Raw genomic sequence first — 23,652 nt, forward strand, 5'->3', positions numbered from 1 at the left:
AACAGTTATTATTAAAGATGTTATAGAAGATCAATTAGAAAATTTCAAGTAGTTAGGCACAGTCAAGTTTTGTGAAAGGGAAATAATATTTTATCAATTTATTGGAGTTATTTGAAGAAGTAAGATGCTATGGGATAGAGAGAACTGATGAATGTCCTACTTTTAGATTTCCAAAAGACATTTGATAAAGTGCTTCAACACGGGTTGTTGCACAGGCATAAATTATATCATTTTAGCATAAATAGAAGATTGGCTGCCTAACAAGAAACAGGGTGTAAGCAGAAATGGAACATCTGCTAAAAAGATATAACAACTGGTATTCCACAGGGATCAGTGATAAGGCTCAAGTTTTTACAGTTTATATAAATGACTGGAATCAAGGCACTGAAGATTCAGTTTCCAATTTTGCTGATAATACAAAAATAGGTAGGAAAGTGTGTTGTGATAAGAGCTTAAATACATTACAATGCAAAATCATTAAATTAACAGAGAAAGCTCTGAAAATAGAGTAATATGTAAGGAAATGGGGAATTATTCATTTTAGGAGAAAAAACAAGAAAAACAAAAGTATAATATATTAGTTTTGAAACATCACAGAGCTCTGATCTGGATGTTTTAGTGTATAATTTGCAGAAGACTAGTATACAGATACAACAAGTAATTAGGGAAGCCAACAAGACATTGTTCTCTATCCTTTATTGCCAGGACAATTGAGGTTATGCTGCTGCAAATTAGGGCATTGGTGAGACCTTATATAGACATATTGGACCCCTGTTTAAGGAAGGATGCTAATGTGTTGAAGTGGTTTCTTGCACAGACTGCCATGCAGAACTAATGTTACAATCTGATAAACCAGAGTAGCTTTGAACAGCCAAGTAATCTACTCTTTTATTTAGATGTGACTTTCTAATTAAGATTTCTACTGGTTCTTATCATGGATTTCAATAATTTTCTCGCCACTTAAATTAAACTAATTGGCTTGCAAGTGGTACAATATTACTAGTTCTCCAAGCCTTGCAAGATCTCCTAAAGCCAGAAAGGAATGAAAAATTGTATTCAAGCCTTCTGTCATTTTCTCCCTTGATTTTTTACACCCTGTGATATCTTTTATCTGGGTTTGGTGACTTATCTATTTATAAAGATGATAAACCTCTTTATAACTCCTCTTTCATTGTGTTTATCTCTTCCAATTTTTCCATAACACTGGGTTCTTGCTCTGTTGTGAAGACTGTCACAAAATATTGGTATTGGTTTATTGGTATTAGATCATTATTCTCATCCCAGCTATGGGTAAATAGCCCCACCACCTTGTGGGCGGCCTTGGGAGAGATGAAGGCTATGGGATTAACCCCTAATCCAGAGTGGAACTCCTAAAGCGGCTGGACATCATTGAACATCTTTCCGGCACTCCTGCAGCCAAGCTGGTGCCAAATGTATTGCTTCATATTCTTTCTTTTGGACTACACTGGTGAGGCTGAGAGGAGGATCTTGACGACTGGGCATCTCAGGATCTCCATACCTTCTGCCCAGGCTTGTGCTGATGATCATTGTCACCCATTGTCCTTCGAGAGGGACGGATACCAAGATACAGTGAAAAGCTGTCCTGTATACTGTTTACAAAAATCAAACCATTACACAGTGCTTTGAACTAAAATAAGATAAAGCAATAGCAAAGCAGAAAAAGTATAAAAGCTACTGAAAAGTGCAGTGCAGGTAACTAACATGCAAAATCATACAAGGTAGATTATGAGGACAAGAGTGCATCCTATTGTACAAAAGGGCCATTCAAGAGTCTGATAACAGTGGGAGAGAAGGTATCCCTGTGCTTGGCAGTAAATGCTTCCAGGCTTTTGTATCTTCTGCTTGATGGGAAAGGGGAGAAGAGATAATGTTTGGGGTGGGTGGGATCTTTGATTTATACTGACTGTTTTACTAAGTCAGTAGGTCGTGGAGACAGTATCCACAGAGGGGAGGCTGGTTCCTGAAAGTGCTCAGCTGTGTCCACAACTCTCTGCAGTTTGTTGTGGTCATCTGCAGAGCGGTTGTTATTACAAGCCATTATGCCTCCAAACAGAATCCATCAATAAAAATTGGTAAGTGTTAACCGGGCATTCCAAATTTCTTGAGCCTCCTGTGGAAGTAGAGGTGTTGGTGAGCTTTCTTGGTTGTGGCATCAATGTGGTTAGACCAGGACAGGCTATTAGTGATGTTCACACCTGGGATCTTGAAGATTTCAACCCTCTCAACCTCAATAGCAATTATGTGGACAGGAGCTTGTGTCTCCCACCTTTTTTTGAAGTCAATGACCAGCTCGTTTTCTTGAGAAATGTGATCCTTACGCACAACCATCCACAAGTTACCTTTTTGTTACAATAGGTACCGTTCCAATTAGTATTTGCTTGTTTTTTTATACATTTATGAAACATCTTTGGATTGTATTTGCCAAGATCTTTCATGTAGTGTACTTCCTTTCCTTTCCTAACTTCTCTTTGATTAAATTAGTTACACTTTATCTGCTTTCCCAGGGCTAAGTGCTTGATGTGTCCCAGAATGCTTCTCTTTTGTGCCTTATCTTCTTACATGAGGATTGTCTGAAACCCCTTTTGAAATGTCTGTCTTGCTCTGACTGTGACTTACCTCCAAGTTTGGTAAATCAGTCCTGCCTGGCTTTGAGTTTGAGATATTGCCATCTGTCTACTGATAAATCAAATCTATTGATAACAAACTTTATGGTGAAAGTAATACTGACTTAAAATAATGTAAAAGCAAAGCTTTGCTTTCGCCATTGATAACTTAAACCAGTGCATCGTGGCCTTTTTATTGTTAAGCTCATGCATGTAATCAGAAAATGAGATCCTAGAAAACGATAAATCTTTGTCACATTCATTTCCCTGGAAATGGAAAAGTACAGAAACCTGCAAATAAAAGATTTCAAAGGAGTAAATGAGTTGGGAAAATGTGCCTTCAGATTAATAACCAGGGTAGTTGGAAACATTTTTATCTCAAGATCATCACTACTGTGCAAAGCAACTATTTATAAATATAATTGATTTCTCCAGTGACTCATGCTTTTGACTGTAACATAGCCAGTGTTCGCTGAGGTTTTGCTTATCTCCTAAGGTGTTTCGGTGAGGACACTTGCATCAATGTCCCAGATATCGATGGATACATAGTGGTCCTTCAACCTGTTGAACCAAAGATTACAATTAGCGGATTGGATCATTTTTCCAGACCAGCATCGGAGTTCGAAAGCAACAGAGGCGTGGTTCTATTTCCTGGCCTCAGGATCATTAGCACTGTTAGAAGAGGGGGACGTGAAGATGGCAAAGGTTGGTTGATTTCACATTTTAGTAACAGAACTATGTCAAAGAAGGGAGGCAAAATTCTCCCAAAAAGGTGGAAAATTTGAAAAAATCAATTAAACCAAGTGAATAGCTCTGAAACACCAGCATAGGTTTTATTAAATTTATATTTTAACGACCTTCAACTTACAAACTGCAGTCCTTTGATAATAATTTTCTGATAATTAAATTTCCTAGTTATAACATATTGAAGATGCAACATAAATAAAAATGTAATGTTATTTCAGGATTGTTCTCTTCAGACTTTATTTATTTTCTTTTAATTTATTTCAAAGAACTAGAAGTTACCAATCTGTTGTCCAAACAGGTATTGAAGCAGCAATCCAAACTCGAGGATTAGTGACTATAGCTTCTCTGGGGATTTGTGTCAATTGGAAGGTGAATTAGATTTCAATATCACATTTTATTTGTGATACCTATTTGCACTTCTGTTTTATCCCATTCTTCTCAGCATCTAGTATTCTACTCTGACTTCCTTTACCTGAGGAAGGCCAAGTTCTCAAAGGATCAGCTACTTGCCCCCCCCCACAACAAAGAGATTAAGAATTAGCTGAGATTAATCCTGGATTGAATTGTAAATTAAATAACATACTAAAGGAAGTACAATCTTCCACATAGGCAAGGTGATAGAGGAAATAAGTAACTTGTCTCCTTACTTTAACACATGATAACATAAGAAATACAAGCAAACTGGCATATAAAAGGACCAAAGTATGAATATTAAAGTAATTGACTTGTGCTATTGGTATAAGCAAAGGAGAGAAACAGTATTATCATTAGCAAAGAGAGAAAGAAGGACATTGCTGATTTGACTGTTGTCTGACAGTGTGTGACAATTTTTAGAAGAGTTTCCTGGATATGAGACTAAAATTCTACTATTGAACAAATGTACATAGTTAACAATTAAGATGTTAAAAATAACATCAGATAAAAGCTTACAGTTGCCCTAGTGCCCTGGCCAATATTTACCCTTGATTTCATGGTATAAGTCTACTCTCCGATGTTTAGTGTCTTTGATGTGTGCTTGAGTAAGCTGTACTGTGTAAAGGCTGATTTATACTCCTGCGTCAAATTGACACCGTAGGTACGGCATAGCCACAAACCCTATGCAGTGTCTACGCGGATCCGTACGCCATAGCCTGATGCGCACCTCTCCCATGCGTCGTGGCAACACAGACCGCAACAACTGTGATTGGTTCCCTTGGTAACATCGCACTTCCTCCTACGCTGCAATAGCTTCCCATTGGGCGACTGAAGGGCAGGGAAGGAACTCTGGCTGCAATGCTTTCCATAAAGCTTTACAGACCTCCGAAATTATGGAGGACACATTTTGCTTTTACAAAAACAGACGCTCGCTTTATACTTGTTTATCCCGAGAAAGACTACCATGACCATGAAGCCTTGCACGGGCAGGTGTGTGCGCATGCGTGACGTGTGCGAATTGTAGAGTGAAGCAGACACACCAATGCAGAAGTATAAATGCTCACAACAGCGTTACCCACTTGCGTAGGCTACGGCGCAAGCTTGACGCACAAGTATAAATCAGCCTTAAGTCAGGAGTCAGCTGGAACCGTGCTCCTTTACTGATATTAATAAGGTCTAGTGTTGGTTCTTGATCTTACTGAGCTGAATGACCAGTCCATGTTCTTTACTACCACATCATTCATTTAATTGTTTCTGCTGACTTTCATTACAAAGGTAAGTTCAGGTAAGGGATTTTTTACCTATTTTTCTGCAGCATAACATATTTGTTTCTATAGTTCAGTGTATTTTAAATAAAGCTATTAGCTTTTATTGTGAATTACTTTGTAATTTAAAAGAAAACATTTACATCCATGGCTGGTTGGATAGGACAGAACATGCTACATTATCTCATCAGCAAATTTATCTTTGAGCTAGTTGGTGAAATTTTTCCTCCTGTCGTGATGGTAATCACTGTTGATTGTCGAGTACAGTGGGATGCCTTTGTGTGAAGGACCAATATAGATATATCTTCTTTCTTTTGGTAAGTGTCTTAATTTTGCCCTTGATAGGCTGATACAGAACTTAGAAAGTGTGCGTGGGTCAGCACAGTGTGAGGATATAGATAATGTTATGCATTTGAGGTATAAAATGAAAAGACCATAATGTGAGTTATGAACCATGGTCATCATTAGTATCGCTCTGGCAGAAAAATGTTATGAGCTCTTCCACCCAAATGGATATATTTCAGCTTAATGTGAAATTCTATCCAACCAGCCTGGGTAAGAACTGAAGAGTCAACCAACTGAATAAAAACAATTTGCTGTCCAAGGAGAGGTTGGTATTTTAGGACTTTTATGCCTGGATATTACTGCTTAAGCACCTATCAGATGAAATATAGCATATGTGATACTGGCCTTGCTGTTTAAGGTGGTACCTTTCAGGATTATATCAGGTGATTAACATGATATAGTTGCCTCTGTGGAAAAGGCCCAAATGAGAAACTGTCCTCACACCACAAGCTCTTTCATTTCACAAAGTATGTTGTTGTTAATCAGTCACTATATTTCAGCATCTTGGTGAGAAATACTGAGAGAATGTGCAGGAAATATCATGCAGTCAAAGAAGCCCACAGAAGAGCAAGTAGAGAAACCTGGGCCACTGGATTTCCAGTGAAAGACCTTGCCTGAAAAAAGCAGACCGTGGAAAGAAGTGTTCACAGTGAATATTTAACTGGACATGGCAAATAATACAAAAAAAACATTATTGTGGCACATTGGTTACAAGGAGAAAGTTATGAATCAAACCATGAAGCCATCAAATGAGGCTTTTGGAATTCCCTATCCCAGAGGTTCACTCGTTAGCTTATTCAATACAGAAATTGGCAGTTTTGAGGTTTTGGGAAAATGGGATTAAGGACAAATGTGACAATGAGGTAAATGATCAACTGTGATCATAGTGAATGACAGCGAGGATCTAGACCCACTGCATTTTGTTTATTGCCACAACTGAGCTACAGCAGAAACAGTCTCACTGGCTCCCCAAACAGCCTTGGATCACCTGGACAATAGTAATACCTACGTCAGACTACTGTTTATTAATTATAGCTCAGTGTTTAACACAATCATCTCTCAGTTCTCATCAACAAGCTGCAAATGCTGGGCCTCTATACTTCCCTCTGCACCTGGATCCTTGACTTCCTCACCAGGAGGCCACAATCTGTGCAGATTGGAAATAATATCGCCTCCTCGCTGACAATCAACAGTGACGTGCCTCAAAGATGCCTGCTTTAGCCCACTGCTCTCCTTTCTCTACACCCACAATTGTGTGGCTCGGCACAGCTCAAATGACATCTGTAAATTTTCCGACAACACAATTATTGGCAGAATTTCAGATGGTGTCATGGAGGCATACAGGTGCAAGATAGATCAGCTGGTTGAATGGTGTCACAACAACAACCTTGCACTCAATATCAGTAAGACCAAGGAACTGATTGTGGAAGGGGAAGTTGATGGAACACACACCAGGTTCTCATCAAGGGGTCAACAGTGGAAAGGATGAAGTTGAAGATCTGAAGCTATATCCTGGGCCCAACATATTGATGCAGTTGCAAAGGAGACTAAGAAGGCTATATTTCTATAGGAGTTTGAGGAGAATTGGTACGTCACCAAAAACACCCGCAAATTTCTACAGATGTACAGTGGAGAGCATTCCAACTGGTTGCAGCTCTGTCTAGTATGGAGGGCCCTTTGCACAGAAACAGAAAAAAGCTGCAGAATGTTGCGAACTCAGCCAACTCCATTATGGGCACTAGCCTCCCCAGCATCCAGGACACCTTCAAAAGGCAAAGCATCAAAAAGGTGACACCCATAATTAAGGACCACAATCCCCTAGGAAATGCCTTCTTCTCATTGCTACCATCGAGAAGGTACAGGAACCTGAAGGCACACACTCAACATTTCAGGAATAGCTCCTTCCCCTCTGCCATCAGATTCCTGAGCGGACAATGAACCCTTGAACATGTCCTCACTATTTTTTCCTCTAGTTTTTCACTACCTATTTAATTTTTTATATATTTACTTTTATTGTAATTTAATGATTTTATTACTCATTTAATGTGTACTGCTGCCTCAAAACAAGAAATTTCTCACCACACGATAATGATATTAAACCTGATTCTGATTTTGATTCATCATTAAAATAGGGTTATAGCGTATGTAATATTGGTTGCTGCTGTTTTGGGGATTCTAACATGTTAATTTCTCCAATTTCTGTCTCCTCTTTCTAGCCACTGAAAGAAATTATGTTCTGATATTATAAGTTTTTTTTTATTTAATGAAGTACTTTGTTGCAGGTTTGGGAATACCAACTACTTTCTGACATCTACTGAGATAATGGGGTTCATCAGCTATGACACCCAACTCAGAGATTAAGTAAAATGTCTTAATTTTTTATGGCAAATATGAGGTTTCTGTTTTGGTGTGATTTCATTTTTGATGTGAGATTCATTTATGTTCACCAGCATTTTGTAAAAAAAAATTTGTCTTGCAGCCCATCATCCTGGTGGACCTGAAGAAATTGTTCACAACCTGGATTACTGTGATATTTTAGTCACAGGGGATGAATTAAATTCTGAAACTGAATGTCTGGAACTAGAACCAATTGAGTTGCATGGGAAACATCTTGAATTCACTAATTCCACTGCAGGGATGTCGATTTACGGTAACTGCCAATTCTTGTATATTCATTTATTCATAGTTCAAAATTGATTTATTTCATTTATCAAGTTGACCAACATTTAACAGCATTTGTTGGTTTGACACAATGACTTTATTAAAAGTATTCCATAATAATATCAACTATTTTAGTTTTTTTTTTAATTATTGTGATAGCACAGAGTACTGTAGGCCTTTTAGGCCATTCAAGCTGTGCTGCCCAGTAACCGCTGATTTATCAGTAGCCTAATCACAGAACAATTTACAATGACCAATTAACTAACCAACCGGTACACTTTTGGTACGTGCCTAGAAGAAACCCATGCGGTCATGGGGAGAATGTACAAACTCGTACAGACAGTGGCAGGAATTATTTTAGAGCAAAGCACAATGTCTCTATGACCAATGTAATAGGCTTGTATTATAAATCATCAAGAACATAAGCTGCTGCAATTAATATACACATTTTCCCCGCTATCCGAATCTAGAGCGTTCCTATGAAACCGTTCATAAGCCAAAATGGCATAAAGCAAAGAAGCAATTACCATTAATTGATATGGGAACATTTTTTGAGCATTCCCAGACCCAAAAAATAACCTACCAAATCATACCAAATAGCACATAAAACCTAAAATAACACTAACATATGGTGAAAGTAGGAATGATATGATAAATACACAGCCTATATAAAGTAGAAATAATGTATGTACGGTGTAGTATTCAGTTACCAGAATTGGGAAATTTGAGCCAAAGTCGATTTGTTGAAAAAAATAGGCACGTACACGCATGTGCACGTCGTGAATTTGCACGTACATGAACAGCACGCATGCACACATACGTGCAGTCGCACGTCACGCATGCACACATACCTGCCCATGCAAGGCTTCGTGGTCATGGTAGTCTTTCTCAGGGTAAACACAAGTTTAAAGTGAGCGTCTTTTTTCGTAAAAGTGAAAATCCTCTTTCGGTTAACGAAAACAGGTACTGATGTAGGTCTTTTGTAAAAGCGAAATGTCATAAAGAGAATGTTCAGAAAGCTGGGAACACCTGTACAATCATTATACAACTATATGTTTTATTTTCAAAGAACATGAAAATTAGCAAATTGTTTTCATAATAGGTTGGGAAGTACAATATGCTAAAAAGAAACATTGTAATACAAATGATAATAGAATTTGTGACACTTCAAGTCTATGATTTTCTCTGCCACAGTTCTAGAAAATATTAGTTGGCACTTATGTAAATAGTGAATCCTTCCACCTGACAGTTGTAACCTGTGTGTTTTGTTAGGTGTGGACACCATGGCAAACTATGAGCATGTGCTTCGCAAACTCCGATATCGTCACTGGGAAACTGCATCCATTTTTGGTCGAAAGTTTAGGCTGACGTGCTCAGAACTCAATGGGCGTTACACAAGCAATGAATTTAACTTAGAGGTGAGAAGAAAAGACAGCTCTGGTATACATATTGAGAGGGTTGGTGTATTAAGGTCAGAAGGCAGAGTTGCTCAATGCATGATTGCTATATGTAATTTACTTGGTAAGCAATAATGCACTAACACTGTCACAGCTCAGGACTGTGAGAATTGATTTGACAGGATGATTATTGACCACCTTGCTTTTCTTTGTCTAGGTGAATGTTCTTCACAACATTAATCTTATGGACCATGTTAATCATGTGGTTGTTCAGCCTCAGTTTCTTCAGTCTATACATCATTCGCTGCCTGATCTCCCAGGTCACAACCTTAATTCTGCTCATAACTCAGGTAACAGAATAGCTTGCTTGAAAAGAAAAGACAAAGTGAGTAACTTTGGTTTAAAAAAATGGGAATGTTAATATTTACAGGCTAACATATCATGACACAAAAAATTAGCTCTGTAGCAGTCTATTTGAGCTGACTCTGATGTCCACATTGACAGATTCACCACTCTGATAGCTGATTTGTTATGCCTCTGTCATCTGTTGTTGATATAGATTGCTGTCTTCTTTGATTTTACAGCAGCGTAGTACATTAACTGGCAATCCGATCTTTTGGCATAAAGGGTGCCAATTCCTGCCATGTTACAACACTCATTTAATTGATTTATGACTACATTGCCGATGTTTCCTCAGCTTCTATTACCCTTTCTTTCTGCACAAGGATCACTATTGATGTGGAAGGGAGTTGGACAGAAACATCAAAGGTTCAAAAGTTCATTTTATTATCGGAGTAAGTTTGCAGAATACCACTCTGAGATTTGTCTTCTCCAGATAGCCATAAAACACAAAAACACAGAAATAGTTGAAAGAAAGATGTCAGTCCCCCCCCATATAAAAAGAAAAAGAAACAAAAACTTTCGAACACCAACCTCCCCTCCCCCCAACCCCCTTCGAACCGTCAACAAAGAGAGGCTTCACTCAGGGAAAGAAAAGCTCAAGTTTTTTCCTTCTCTTCTTTATATCTGCTCAGCTAGATAAAGACGACAGACAGAATACTGCAATGCTCCTTTTACAGGATGTGGGAAGGCAGGGAGATATCCAGTATCCCCAAACACTACAAATGTGAGAGGTGCATCCAACTGCAGCTTCTAACAAACTGCATTAAGGAGTTGGAACTGAAACTGGATGAACTTTTGGATGAATTCAGGAGGCTGAAGGGGGTGATAGGACAAATAGAGAGGTAGTTATACCCAAGGTGCAGGACACAGGACACTGGGTGACAGTCAGGAAGGGGAAAGGGGTTAAGAAGCCAGTGCAGAGTACCCCTGTGGCGATCTCCCTCAACAACAGGTATATTACTTTGGATACTGTCAGGGGAGTGGGATTTGACATAACAGAGGAAAGTCACAGTGGTCAGACTCTGGCACTGAGTCTGCCTCTGTGAATCAGATGGGAAGGGGGAAGAAGAGGCACAATGTGGTGAAAGGGGATTCATTAGGGGAACAGACAGGAGGTTCTGTGGGCGAGAATGAGATTCCCAGATGGGATGTTGTCTCCTGGGTGCCACGATCTGGGATATGTCAAATCAAGTCCTCAGCCTTCTTACGTGGGAGGATGAAGAGCCAGAAGGCATGGTCCATGTAGTTACCGATGACATGGGTAGGACAAGTGACAAGTTTCTACACAGGGAGTTCAGGGAGTTAGGTGCTAAGTTAAAGGGCAGGACCTCCAGGAGTGTGATCTCAGGATTGCTACCCATGCCATGTGATAGTGAGGCCAGGACTAGAAAGATTATACAATTTATCATGTGGCTATGGAGTTGGTGTAGGAAAGAGGGCATAAGATTTTTGGATCATTGGTCTCTCTTCCGGGGAAGGTGGGATGTGTACAAAAGGGACAGATTACACCTGAACTGGAGGGTGACTAATAACCTAACGGGAAGGTTTGTTAATGCTGCATGGTGGGGTTAAACTACAGTTGTGGGGATGGGAACTAGAGTGCCAGAACAGTAAGTGGAAAGATTGTGGAGGCAGATGTTGGTAAGATCTCAAACAAAGTTAGGAATCAAAAGGTTGAGCATGGTGCAATAAAATCGAAAAGGGTGAATACAGGACTGAAAGTGTTGTATCTGAATGCATGCAGTATATGGAATAAGGAAGATGAATTTGCAGCACAGTTGCAGGTTGGCAGATATGATGTTGTAGGCATCAATGAATTATGGCTGAAAGATTATAGCTGGGAACTTAATGTCTAAGGATACACATTGTACCAAAAGGACAGGAAGGAAGGCAGAGGGGGCAGTGTTGCTCTGTTGGTAAAACAGGAAATCAAATCACTAGAAGGAGGCGACATAGGGTCAGAAGGTGGTGAATCAATGTGGATAGAGCTAAGGAACTGCAAGGGTAAAAAGACCCTGATGGGAGTTGTATACAGTCCCCCCAAACAGTAGAAAGGATGTGGCCTACAAATTACAACAGGAAATAGAAAATGCATGCCAAAAGGGCAATGTTACAATGGTCATGGGGGACTTCAATATGCTGGTAGATTGGGAAAATCAGGTTGGAGCTGAATTAGAGGGGGGAAATTTTCTAGAGTCCCTACAAGATGGATTTTAAGAGCAGCTCATGGTTGAGCCCACTAGAGGATCAGATATTCTGGATTGGGCAATGAACCAGAATTGATTAGGCAGCTTATGGTAAAGGAATCTTTTGAGGCAAGTGATCATAATGATATCAAATTCACCCTGAAATTCAAGAAGGAGAAGCTAAAGTCAGATGTGTCAGTATTAGAGTGCAGTTGGTCAGAGTTGATTGGAAAAGAACACTGGCAGGGATGATGGCAGAACAGCAATGGCTAGAATTTCTGGAAGCAATTCAGAAGGCAAGGAATATATACATCCCAAAGAGGAAGAAGTAATCTAAAGAAAAGATCACACAACCATGGCTAACAAGAAAAGTCAAAGCCAACATAAAAGCTAAAGAGAGGGCATATAATAGAGCAAAGATTTGTGGGAAGCTAGAGGATTGGGAAACTTTTAAAAACGAATAGAAGGCAACTAAAAAAGTCATTGAGAGGTAAAGATGGAACACAAAAGTAAGCTAGACGATAATATGAAAGAGGATACCAAAAGTTTCATCAGATACATAAAGTGTAAAAGTGAGGCAAGAGTGGATATCAGACTGCTGGAAAATGATGCTGGAGAGGTAGTAATAGGGAAACAACAAAAAAGCAGATGAACTGAATAATATTTTCCATCAGTCTTTACTGTGGATGACACCAGCAGTATGGTGGAAGTCCCAGGTGTTAGGAGGCATAAAGTATGTGAAGTTACCATAACTAGACAGAAGTTTCTTGGGAAACCGGAAGACTGATGGTGGTTGTCACTTGGACCAGATGGTGTACACCCCAGAGTTCTGAAAGAGGTAGCTGAAGAGATCGTAGAGGCATTAATAATAATCTTTCTAGAATCACTAGATTCTCTAATGGTTCCTGAAAACTGGAAAATTGCAACTATCACTCCCCTCTTCAAAAAGGGAGAGAGGCAGGAGAAAGGAAATTATAGACCAGTTATTCTGATCACAATGGTTGGGAAGATATTGAAGTTGATTGTTAATGATGTAGGTTTGGGGTACTTGGAGACATATGATAAAAAATGCCATTATCAGCATGGTTTCCTCAAGGGAAAATCTTTCCTGACAAATGTGTTGGAATTCTTTGAAGATATAACAAGCAGGATAGACAAAGGAGAATCAGTTGATGTTGTGTACTTGGATTTTCAGAAGGCCTTTGACAAGATGCCATGCGTGAGGCTGCTTAACAAGCTACAAGCCCATGGTATTACAGGGAAGATTCTAGCATCGATAAAACAGTAGCTAATTGGCAGGAGGGGAAGAGTGGGAATAAAGGGAACTTTTTCTGGATGGCTGCTAATGACTAATGATGTTCCACAGTGGTCCTTGTTGGGACCAATACTTTTTACATCATGTGTCAATGATTTAGATGATGGTATTGATGGCTTTGTTGCAAAGTTTGCAGATGATATGAAGATAGATGAAATGGCAGGTAATTTTGAGAAAGTAGAGACTACAGAAGGGCTTAGACAGATTAGGGGAATGGGCAAAGAAGTGGCAGTTGGAATATAGTGTTGGAAAGTGTATAGTCATGCAATTTGGTAAAAGAAATGAAAAGGCTGACTATTTTGTAAATGGAGAGAAAAAGTAATAATCTGAGGTACAAAGGGACTTGGAAGTCTTTGTGCAGGATTCCCTAAAATTTAATTTGTAGGTTGAGTTTGTGGTGAGGAAGGTAAATGCAATGTTAGCATTCATTTCAAGTGGACTAGAATATAAAAGCAATGATGTAATGTTGAAACTTTATAAAGTACTGGTGAGACCTCACTTGCGTTGTGAGCAGGTTTATACCCCTTATCTAAGAAAAGATGTGCTGAAACTGGAGGGGGTTCAAAGGTAGTTCATGAAATGATTCCAGGACTGAATGGGTTGTCATATGAAGAGCGTCTGATGGCTCAGGGCTAGTATTCACGAGAGTTCAGAAGAATCAGTGGTGACCTCATTGAAACCTATCAAATGGTGAAGGGCCTTGATAGACTAGATGTGTGGAGAGGATATTTCCTATGGTGGGAGAGTCTTAGACCAGAGGGCACAGCCTCAGAATAGAGGGATGTCCTTCTTGCATGAGATAAGGAGGAAATTCTTTAGCCAGACAGTGGTGAATATGTGGAATTCTTTGCCACAGGCAGCTGTGGAGGCCAAGTCTTTATGCATATTTAAGGCAGAGGTAGATACATTCTTTGGTCAGGGCATGAAGAGATACAAGGAGAAGGCAAGAGATTGAGGCTAAGAGGAAAATGGATCAGCTATGATGAAATGGCAGAACAGACTCGATGGGCCAAATGGCCAAGTTCTGCTCCTACATCTTGTGTCTTATGGTCTAACCTCTCCCTCACACAAAAGCTAACAGATCACCCACATGAAGAAACAACAACAAGAACATCACACAAATATCGTTGTATTCACAAGGTTACTCTTACCTCACCAATCCCAAGGTCAATAATGAAATGGGTAGCAGAGAGCGATGCATATCAGTCTGACAATACATGTTGTTTTCTTCCCTTTCCAGATGATTCTCATAGTCCTGCAGCACAACCTGTTAAAATTCAGAAGTTGGAGGCCAAATTGACAGAATATTTAATGAAATGAAACCACTGAGTTAAAGAAAATAAAACTTTATGCATTCTACAATAATAACCTGTGCTACCTGGACTAATAGTTTCCCCCAAATTGTTTTTCTGTGTCCACCATTTTCCCCTTATAACTGCATGGAAATGCAGAGGGAAGGCTGCTCCTCATGGAGGAAGCAGAAAATAACCCCAAAGGTCAACTGCAAGCAGCTTTCAACTGGATGACCAACTGAGAATAGATCAAGTGACATTGGGATAACCAGTTCTGGGAAACATCTGAGAGACAGACTGTTGATCCACAGAACCTACAAATCCTAACCCTAAATATGGAAGAAAATTATAGGTTCTATATGGATCTGCTGTAGATATCAGTCATGTCGTATGAGGTGAAATTATCTGAACCTACGTAGGCAGTTCAACTGTTAAAATGATGGCATCTAATTCTATGGACTGTCAGTTAGAAGATGAAGGACCAACCAGTTTAGGTTACAGATTACTTTTGAAATTGTTGCCTCCACGACAATTTGAAAATTATACTATTTGGAAAATAGTCATATTTATCTCAAGTTCTGTAACAAGATATGTTAGTTCTTAGTCACTCACTCTGTTTTCAATCTTCTCATCTCTTAAGCCATCTGCACTCATCTTATCACTAATAGAATCATTTCCTATACCTACAACCCCAGTTTAGCCAACTACTAACCTCCAATATTGTCTGATAGTCCACAGAAATAGGCCCTTTGGTCCACCAAGTCCAGGCCAAGTATCAACGCTCCCATTTACTTTGATCCTAAGTGTGTTTTTCTCCTCAAGTTCATGCTAATTCAACCAGCCCCATCCCACCCACCCAGTTTCTAAAACACACACCACATGATAAAAGGGCAATTTACAATGACTACCTGCATGTCTTTGGGTTGTAGTAGGAAACTGGAAGACCAGGAAGGAACCTACAGTGTCACAAGGAAAACCTGAAAAATCCAGCACCTGGATTTATCCTGTGTCTTTGGACCCGCAAGCCAGTCGTTCCATCTGCTGCACCACAGTAGCCCTTGATCTACTAATGATTCATTCTGTGCTTTCCCCTTCAGATCCCTTGCCTCAGAAAAATTTAGCACTTCACATTTGTCATTCTTCTCCAAATTCCTAGAATAAATTATTTAACCCCAGATCCATTCTCATCGTCCCTCCACTCCATTTCTCCAACAGGATTTCCAAAAAAAGCTTGAATGTTACTAATTACAAATAACGTTACCCTGATGCCATCTCCTTCCGCATCATTCTGACTGACATAGCTGACCACAACAATTTTCTCTCCCAAGTCTTTCTTCCTTTGTCATGGCAGGTGAGATGATATCCAGTAGAAAAATATCAAAACTAAAGCTGCGGTGCTGGAGACCTATAATAGAAACAAGAAGTGCTGAAAATACTCAACAGGTCAGGCTTTCAACCCAGAACATCAGCAGGTTCCCTATCCGCATGTTTGGTTGACCTCCTGAGTACTTGCAGCATTTTCTGTTTTTATGTTATATTGGCAAAGCCTACTCACTTGATTCCGTCCTCGTGAGCCCCGACGTCTCCAGAGAGTTACTGCAGTGGCTTTTCTCTCCTGACAAGCGTTAAGTCGGCATCTGTTGAGTGAATTAGCAACAAGCTGGCAAGAAATTCAGGGCTCTTAACAGGTTTCATCAGCAATCCAATTCATCAGTCTCTGCCCCCCAGATTCCTCACCATGTCTGAAGTAAATCTAGCTGCTTGTTAAATATTCAACACAGTGTAAGCAGAAATATTCTCTAATTTTATTTTGTCTAAAAGCTGAACATTTTGCAATAATAACAAGCAGGCTTTCCAAATCATCATCTTCCTCTCCTTGGCACCTGTCATGCTAGAGTCCTTTTGTCCTTTGTCATTTCTGTACTTCATCAATTCTATCCACTATAATATGACAGATCTTTATTATTTAACAGTTGGTGACCTAACTTAGGTAATAAACTCTGTAAAACTCTACCTCCCTTTCCTCTTTTATAATACTCCTTAAAATTTACTTCAAATATCTCTTTATGGGTCTTGGTATCAAATGCAGTTTGATAGTTCTCTTGTGAAGGGTCTTAGGATGCCTAACTAAAGTAAGTCACTTAATAAGTATGAGTTTTCATTATAATTACTCACTTAAAAAGAAACTAAAATAAAGAGATGAATGTGTATTTAAAAATCTAATTATCCTATACAATTGCACGCCATGATAAAATAGTCAGAAATTAGGTTATCAATGGTCATCTACTGAGTGATCTTTTGCTGCCCGAGTCCACCACGGTAAAAGCAATTTAGGAAGTCCCAGTATATGCAATATCGTGGATACTTGTGAGTAGTGCTGTGATAGTCATTTTCAGTGATAAATGTAATGTATAGTTAACAGGCACAAAAATGATTGCAAAATCGCAGGTATAATTTGAGTCATATATTTCACAACTCTAAAAGACTGTAGCACTATAAATCAGAGAATTGTAAATTGTACCGTTTCCTCTCTTTAAATTGTGATTCTTTGTAATATATGACATCAAAATTTTACTTTGTACTGTCTTTTATTGAGCTTGTAATTCAAGTTCCTTAAGATCTTTCCTCAGTTCATTCCAAAGGGGCCTGGTAATTATAGGGTTTTTTTTTCTGAAACACTTGAAGACTTGTGTGAAACAAGCCTGACTGTTATATGCCTTTTAGCCTTTCATATCCATAGAAATCATCCCTGTCAGGCAGATAACTGGTGATAAACATTCTATCCCCATTCTAACTAGGTTTATACAGAGAAAAGGCAACTGAACTAATTAGTCTGTTTCAAGGAATAGTAGAGGGGAACTTTTCTCAAGCCTGTTTCCAAGTCTTCAATGATTATTTTTGGAAATGGTCAAAAGACACTTGATCACCGTCCCCATTTTGGCAACCCATCCTTGCAAGTGGTTACAGAGATACTGCATCCTCCTCCCAAACAACCCCATCCCATTAAGGGATCAAGCCATCAGACAATTTTCCCCTCCTTTCAAACACTTATACCGTGTCACTTATACTGGTACCTAAGAAGAACGTGGTAACCTGCCTCAATGACTATCGTCCAGTAGCACTTGCATTCACAGTGGTGAAATGTTTTGAGAGGTTCGTGATGAAACATATGAACTCCTGCCTGAGAAGCGACTTCAATCCACTCCAATTTGCCTACTGGTGCAATAGGTCCACAGCAGATGCCATCTCATTGGCTCTTCAGTTAATCCTGGAACATCTGAACAACAAAGACACACACATTAGGGTGCTCATTATCAACTATACCTTAGCATTCAATACCATCTTCTCCTCAGAATTAATAAGCTTCAAGACCTTGGCTTCAATACCTTCCTGTGCAATATGATCCTTGATTTCCTCACTTGCAGATTCCATTCAGTTTTGATTGGCACTTAGGAAAGTGTGGGGAAGCACAGCTCCAGTGCCATATTCAAGTTTTCTGATGACACCAGTGTTGTAGGCTGAATCAAAGGTGGTGGTGAAATAGCATATAGGAGGGACATTGAAAAGTTGGCAGAGTGGTGCCACAACAACAACCCCTTACTCAATATCAGCAAGCTCAAGGCACTGATTATTGACCGAAGGAGGAGGAAACCAGAGGTCCATGAGCCAGTTCTCATTGGAAGATCAGATGTGGGGAGGGTCAGCAACTTTAAATTCCTCAATGTTATCATTTCAAAGGACCAGTAAGTACAATTATGAAGAAAGCACATCAGTACATTACTTTCTTAGGAGTTCACAAAGATTCAGCATAAAATCTAAAACTTTGTCGAACTTCCATGGATGTGTGATGGAAAGTATATTGACTGGCTGAATCACAGCCTGGTATGAAAACACCAATGCCCTTGAATAGAAAACCCTACAAAAAGTAGTGGATGCAGCCCAGTCCATCAGGGGTAAAGCCTCCAATGAGCATATCTACATGGAGCATTGTTGCAGCATTCATCATTATGGACTCCCACTACCCAAGCAATGCCCTGTTCTCACTGCTGCCATCAGGAAGAGGGCACAGGAACCTTAGGAATCACATCACTGTTCAGGAGCAGTGATTACCCCTCAATCATTAGGCTCTTGAACCTAAGGGCATAACATCTCTCAACTTCATTTGCCCATCACTGAAATGTTCCTACAATCTATGGACTCACTTTCAAGGACTCATTTGGCTGAATGACCTAATTCTGATCCTATGCCTTATGTCTTATGGACTCTTCATCTCATGTTCTCAATATTTGTTCCTTATTTTTTATTATTATTATTTCTTTTTTTTTTGTATTGGCATATTTTGTTGTCTTTTGCACACTGTTTGAATGCCAACTTGGTGCGGTCTTCCACTGACTCTATTTTGGATTTATTGAGTATGCCCACAGGAAAATGAATATCAGGGTTGTATATGGTGACATACAGCATATGTACTTTGATAATAAATGTACTTTGAACTTTGAATGTCCCTCTTATTCATTCTCCTTTGATCAATCCCTACCATACTCCCTTTGTCTTGCACTGCCCTTTTCTCCTTCACCCCTTTGTTTCCTCCCTCTCCTCTTGCAATTGCTCTCTCTTTTCTTCCTTTGCTCATGACTTCCAGCATGAGTTTCTCTAAACATTTATATTATTACGAGAACCACAAAACCTCTACCTCTAATGCTGCCGCAAATTGTAATCTTTTCAAATGTCTAATTTGTCCGCCCATTAACAAAATAATGTCACATGATATTGATTTTTCTGCTATACGTCTCACTCATTTATTGTTTTACTTCACCGTTTAATGATTAAGATTCTTTAATTGATATCTAATCCAATTTTTTAAAATTGTTTTTTTAATAAACTCTTGCATCTATTCTTTGAAATTACAATGCTTTAAAGTACTTCACAGTCAAAGAAGCACATTTTGTTAGTTCTTTCATGATATTGCTGTCACTTGGTATTCATGCTCAGATGTCCTCCTGTTCACTTATTTCTTGTGTACATGTGGTATATCTGCCTGCTTATAATCTCACTCTCTTTACTCCGACATTCACAGTCATACTTACTCAACCTCACATACTTGTTCCTAGTCCTTTCCAAACACTTCTACAAATCAAGTGGAAATCCTGCACACAGCAACATTTTACACTTTGGAGGGTTTAATGTATTTTTATTGAGTTAGAAAATTTGGTGGATTTAACAATGCAGAACTAATTACAATGGCTGGTCTTTCCTGGAAAATGCTCCTGTTTGCTTTTGCGTGAACCACGCTCAGATCACCATGGCTGAGACTAAAGTGGGATTACAGAAAATCACCACATATTTGATAGACTGAACCTTACTAATGGATTGCAAACAAAAACAGCACTGTACCAACATTACCACAATACATGTTGCGTAAATTGCTTACCACATAAGAAGGTAAAATAGATTTTAAGAGTTTACTAATCCTAAATTCCTTAAGTTTATTACCTCGTGGTATTTACCCAGAACCAAGTTTCAGTGAGAGAGAGAATTTATCCAAGTTAAATGCAAGGATGGAATTGCATGGGATGTTGGTTGGAAAATTAGCAATTGTCTCATATGTTAACCTAGTAGTGCACAGTTGCAGTATATATTTTATAATTCATTATGAACGTATGAATTATAGGCCAGACCTTCTTTATCTCTTGCTTATGAAAAGACATAATTATCAAAGCCAGTTCCTACTAAAAAAGTCTGAATGTCTTCCTTCAACCCAGATGCAAGTTATCAACTGATTTAAGATTACAGCTTCTTTGATTTTAAAGTTTTCCATTTTTTCTTTTCTTTTTCTCTGTAACTGTTTTTTTTTAAATTTTAGCTATTCCAAGTGCTGCAACTATCGTCATAGTTGTGTGTATTAGCTTCCTAGTCTTAATAATTGTTCTGGGGGTCTTCAGGATCCGAACAGCTTTCCAGCGCACCAATCGTGAAAACGAGAGTGGGAAAGAAAATGAAATGGATTGGGATGACTCTGCTCTCACTATTACCGTCAATCCAATGGAGGTGAGTAATTTAAAATGATAGTTTAAAAATATTTACTTGCAAATTTAATCACATTCTGAAGATGGTGCTTGGGAGACCATAAGACGTAGGAGCAGAATTAGGCCACTTGGCCTATCATATTACTCTGCTATTTCATCGTGACTGATCCATTTTCCATCTCAGCTCCAATCACATGCCTTATCTTCATGGTGTGACTAATCAAGAATCTATCAAACTCTCCCTTAAATATACCCAATGACTTGGCCTCCAGAGCCTCCTGTGGCAACAATTTCCACAGATTCACTGCTCTCACTCCTCATCTCCATTGTAAAAGGTTGCCCTTCTATTCTGAGGCTGAGTTCCTCTGGTCTTCAACTATCTCACCATAGGAAACATCCTCTCCACATCCATTCTATCGAGACTTTTCAACATTCCATCGGTCACCCCCATTCCTCTGAATACTAGTGAGTACAGGCCTAGAGCCATCAAATGCTTTTCATATGGCAAGCCTTTCAGCCCCAGAAGCATTTTTGTGAACCTCCTTTGAACCCTCTCCAATGTCAGCACATCTATTCTTAGATAAGGGGACCAAAACTGCTTACAGTACTCCAAGTGAGGCCTCACCAGTGTCTTATAAACACTCAACATTACATCCTTGTTTTTATACTCCAGTCCTCTTGAAATGAATGCTAACATTGCATTTGCCTTCCTCACCACTGACTCAACCTGCGATTTACCTTTTAGGGAATCCTGCACAAAGACTCACAAGTCCATTTGCACCTCAGATTTTTGAATTTTCTCTCCACTTAGAAAATAGTCTGCCCTTTGTTTCTTCTATCAAAGTGCATGACTGTACACTTCCTGACACTGTATTCCACCTGCCACTTCTTTGCCCATTCTCCTAATCTGTCTGTCCTTCTGTAGCCTCTCTACTTCCTCAAACCTATCTGACCCTCCACCTACCTTTCTATCACCTGCAAACTTTGCCACAAAGCCATCAATTCTGTAATCCAAGTCATTGACATATATTGTAAAAAGAAGTTGTCCCAACACAGACCCCTGTAGAACAACCTTGGTCACCGACAGCCAACAAGAAAAGGCTTCCTATATTCCCACTCTTTGCCTCCTGCCAATCAGCCATTGCTTTATCCATGCTACTATCTTTTTTGCAGTATCACGGACTCTTAATTTGTTTAACAGCCTCATGTATGGCACCTTGTCAAAGGGCTCCTGAAAATCCAAGTACAGAACATCTACTGATTTTTCTTTACCTATCCTGCTTGTTAATTCTTCAAAGATTTATCAGGCCAGATTTTCCCTTAAAGAAACCACACTGACTATGGCATTTTTTATTATTTGCCTCCAAGTACCCTGAAACCACATCCTTAACAATCAACTCCAACATCTTCCCAACCATTGAGGTCAGACTAACTGACATATAATATCTTCTCTTCTGCCTCTCTCCCTTCTTGAAGAGTGGAGTGTCATTTGCAATTTTTCACTCCTGCAGAACTACGCCAGAATCAATTGGTTCTAGAAAGATCATTACTAATGCCTTCTCAATCTGTTCATCCACCTCTTTCAGAACCCTAGGGCATATACCATCTGCTCCAGGTGACTTATCCACCTTCAGACCTTCCAGTTTTCCAAGAGCTTTCTCCCTAGAAATGGCAACTTCACACACTTCTGCCCCCCGACGCTCCTGAACTTCCATCATACTGCTAGTATCTTCCACAGGAGGACTGGTGCAAAATACTTATTCAGTTTGTCCTCTCCTTCCTTGTTCCCCCATTACTACCTGTCAAACATCATTTCTCAGTGGACCGATATCCACTCTTGCCTCTCTTTTACACTTTATGTACCTGAAGAAACATTTGGTATCCTCTCTAATATTATAGGCTTGCTTCCCTTCATATAACATCTTTTCCATCCTAATTACTTTTTTAGTTGCCTTCTGTAGATTTTTAAAAGCCTCCCAATCCTCTAACTTCACACTGATTTTTGCTCTATTATATCCCGTCTCTTTAGCTTTTATGTTGGCTCTGACTTCTCTCATTAGCCACAGTTGTGTCATCTTGCCTTTAGAATACTTCTTCCTCTTTGGAATGTATATATCCTGCATGACAATACTTTGCAGGGACCAGACAAAACTACTAACAATTCTACTAAATAATACTTTGTTGGGACAACGATCACTGCAATCTGTACCTTCCCTCTGGGAAGTATACTTTTGAACCATCCATACAAACTGGTGTTTTTGTGATATCCTGAAATATTCCACAAACTGGATTCTCAAGAGTGCAGGTACAGCTGTGCCGGCCATTGCTGGAGCAGACTTGGGACCAGACTGAGGCGGTGGGGCCTAGGCCCAAGACTGGGTTGCAAATCAATATTTGACTGATTTAAGCATCAAGGCAGATTAAAAAGATTAAGGCATGGAGGCTGAAGGCAGAGGACAAACTGGTGTTCAGCTCACTACTCAGGGAGGCTTTAATAAACTGAGTCTGCAGCTGGGCCTGCAGCCATCAGCACTCGTCTCAGTGCTGAAATTGGCTCTGCCGCTACTGGCTGCAGCTGTCGTGCTCCTGGGCCCGTTGCAGCGCTGAACTGGATACATGGCTGTGGCCTTACATTTATGATGTCATTGTGGTGTGGTGTTTTCTCATGAATTCTATTGTGTTTCTTTGTTTCGTGGCCGCCTGCAAGAAGAGGAATCTCAAGGTTGTATATGGTTGTTCATACTTTGATAATAAATGTACTTCCAACTTTGAGGATTTGAACATAACATGCTCTGTCTTGGTGATGAGAAACTGAAAACAGAGTTAGCCCAGAGTAAATAAAGTTTGTAGCAATTTCCAAGTGATATCACACTCATTTTCAAATTCAGCCAAGCCATTCCATTTGTCAGTTTTGTAGCCCCAGTGCAATTGTGCAATTTCCACATCGGGAACCATGTGCTGATGTCATCGTTCATATG

The 23,652-nt window shown here is 39.5% G+C and overlaps 1 protein-coding gene across 1 annotated transcript in view; it reads left to right on the forward strand.

Moving 5' to 3' along the window:
- Nucleotides 1–23,652, forward strand: part of clstn2a (calsyntenin 2a) — a 578,564-nt gene that overhangs the window by 547,398 nt on the left and 7,514 nt on the right. Inside the window, exons 13-17 of the mRNA XM_072254628.1 lie at nucleotides 3,121–3,329; nucleotides 7,875–8,045; nucleotides 9,329–9,474; nucleotides 9,671–9,803; nucleotides 20,512–20,696. Coding sequence (XP_072110729.1) covers nucleotides 3,121–3,329; nucleotides 7,875–8,045; nucleotides 9,329–9,474; nucleotides 9,671–9,803; nucleotides 20,512–20,696 — 844 coding nt within the window. The remainder of the gene's footprint in view (nucleotides 1–3,120; nucleotides 3,330–7,874; nucleotides 8,046–9,328; nucleotides 9,475–9,670; nucleotides 9,804–20,511; nucleotides 20,697–23,652) is intronic.

Source organism: Mobula birostris, chromosome 4 (assembly GCF_030028105.1).
Source record: "Mobula birostris isolate sMobBir1 chromosome 4, sMobBir1.hap1, whole genome shotgun sequence".
NCBI lineage: Eukaryota > Metazoa > Chordata > Chondrichthyes > Myliobatiformes > Myliobatidae > Mobula > Mobula birostris.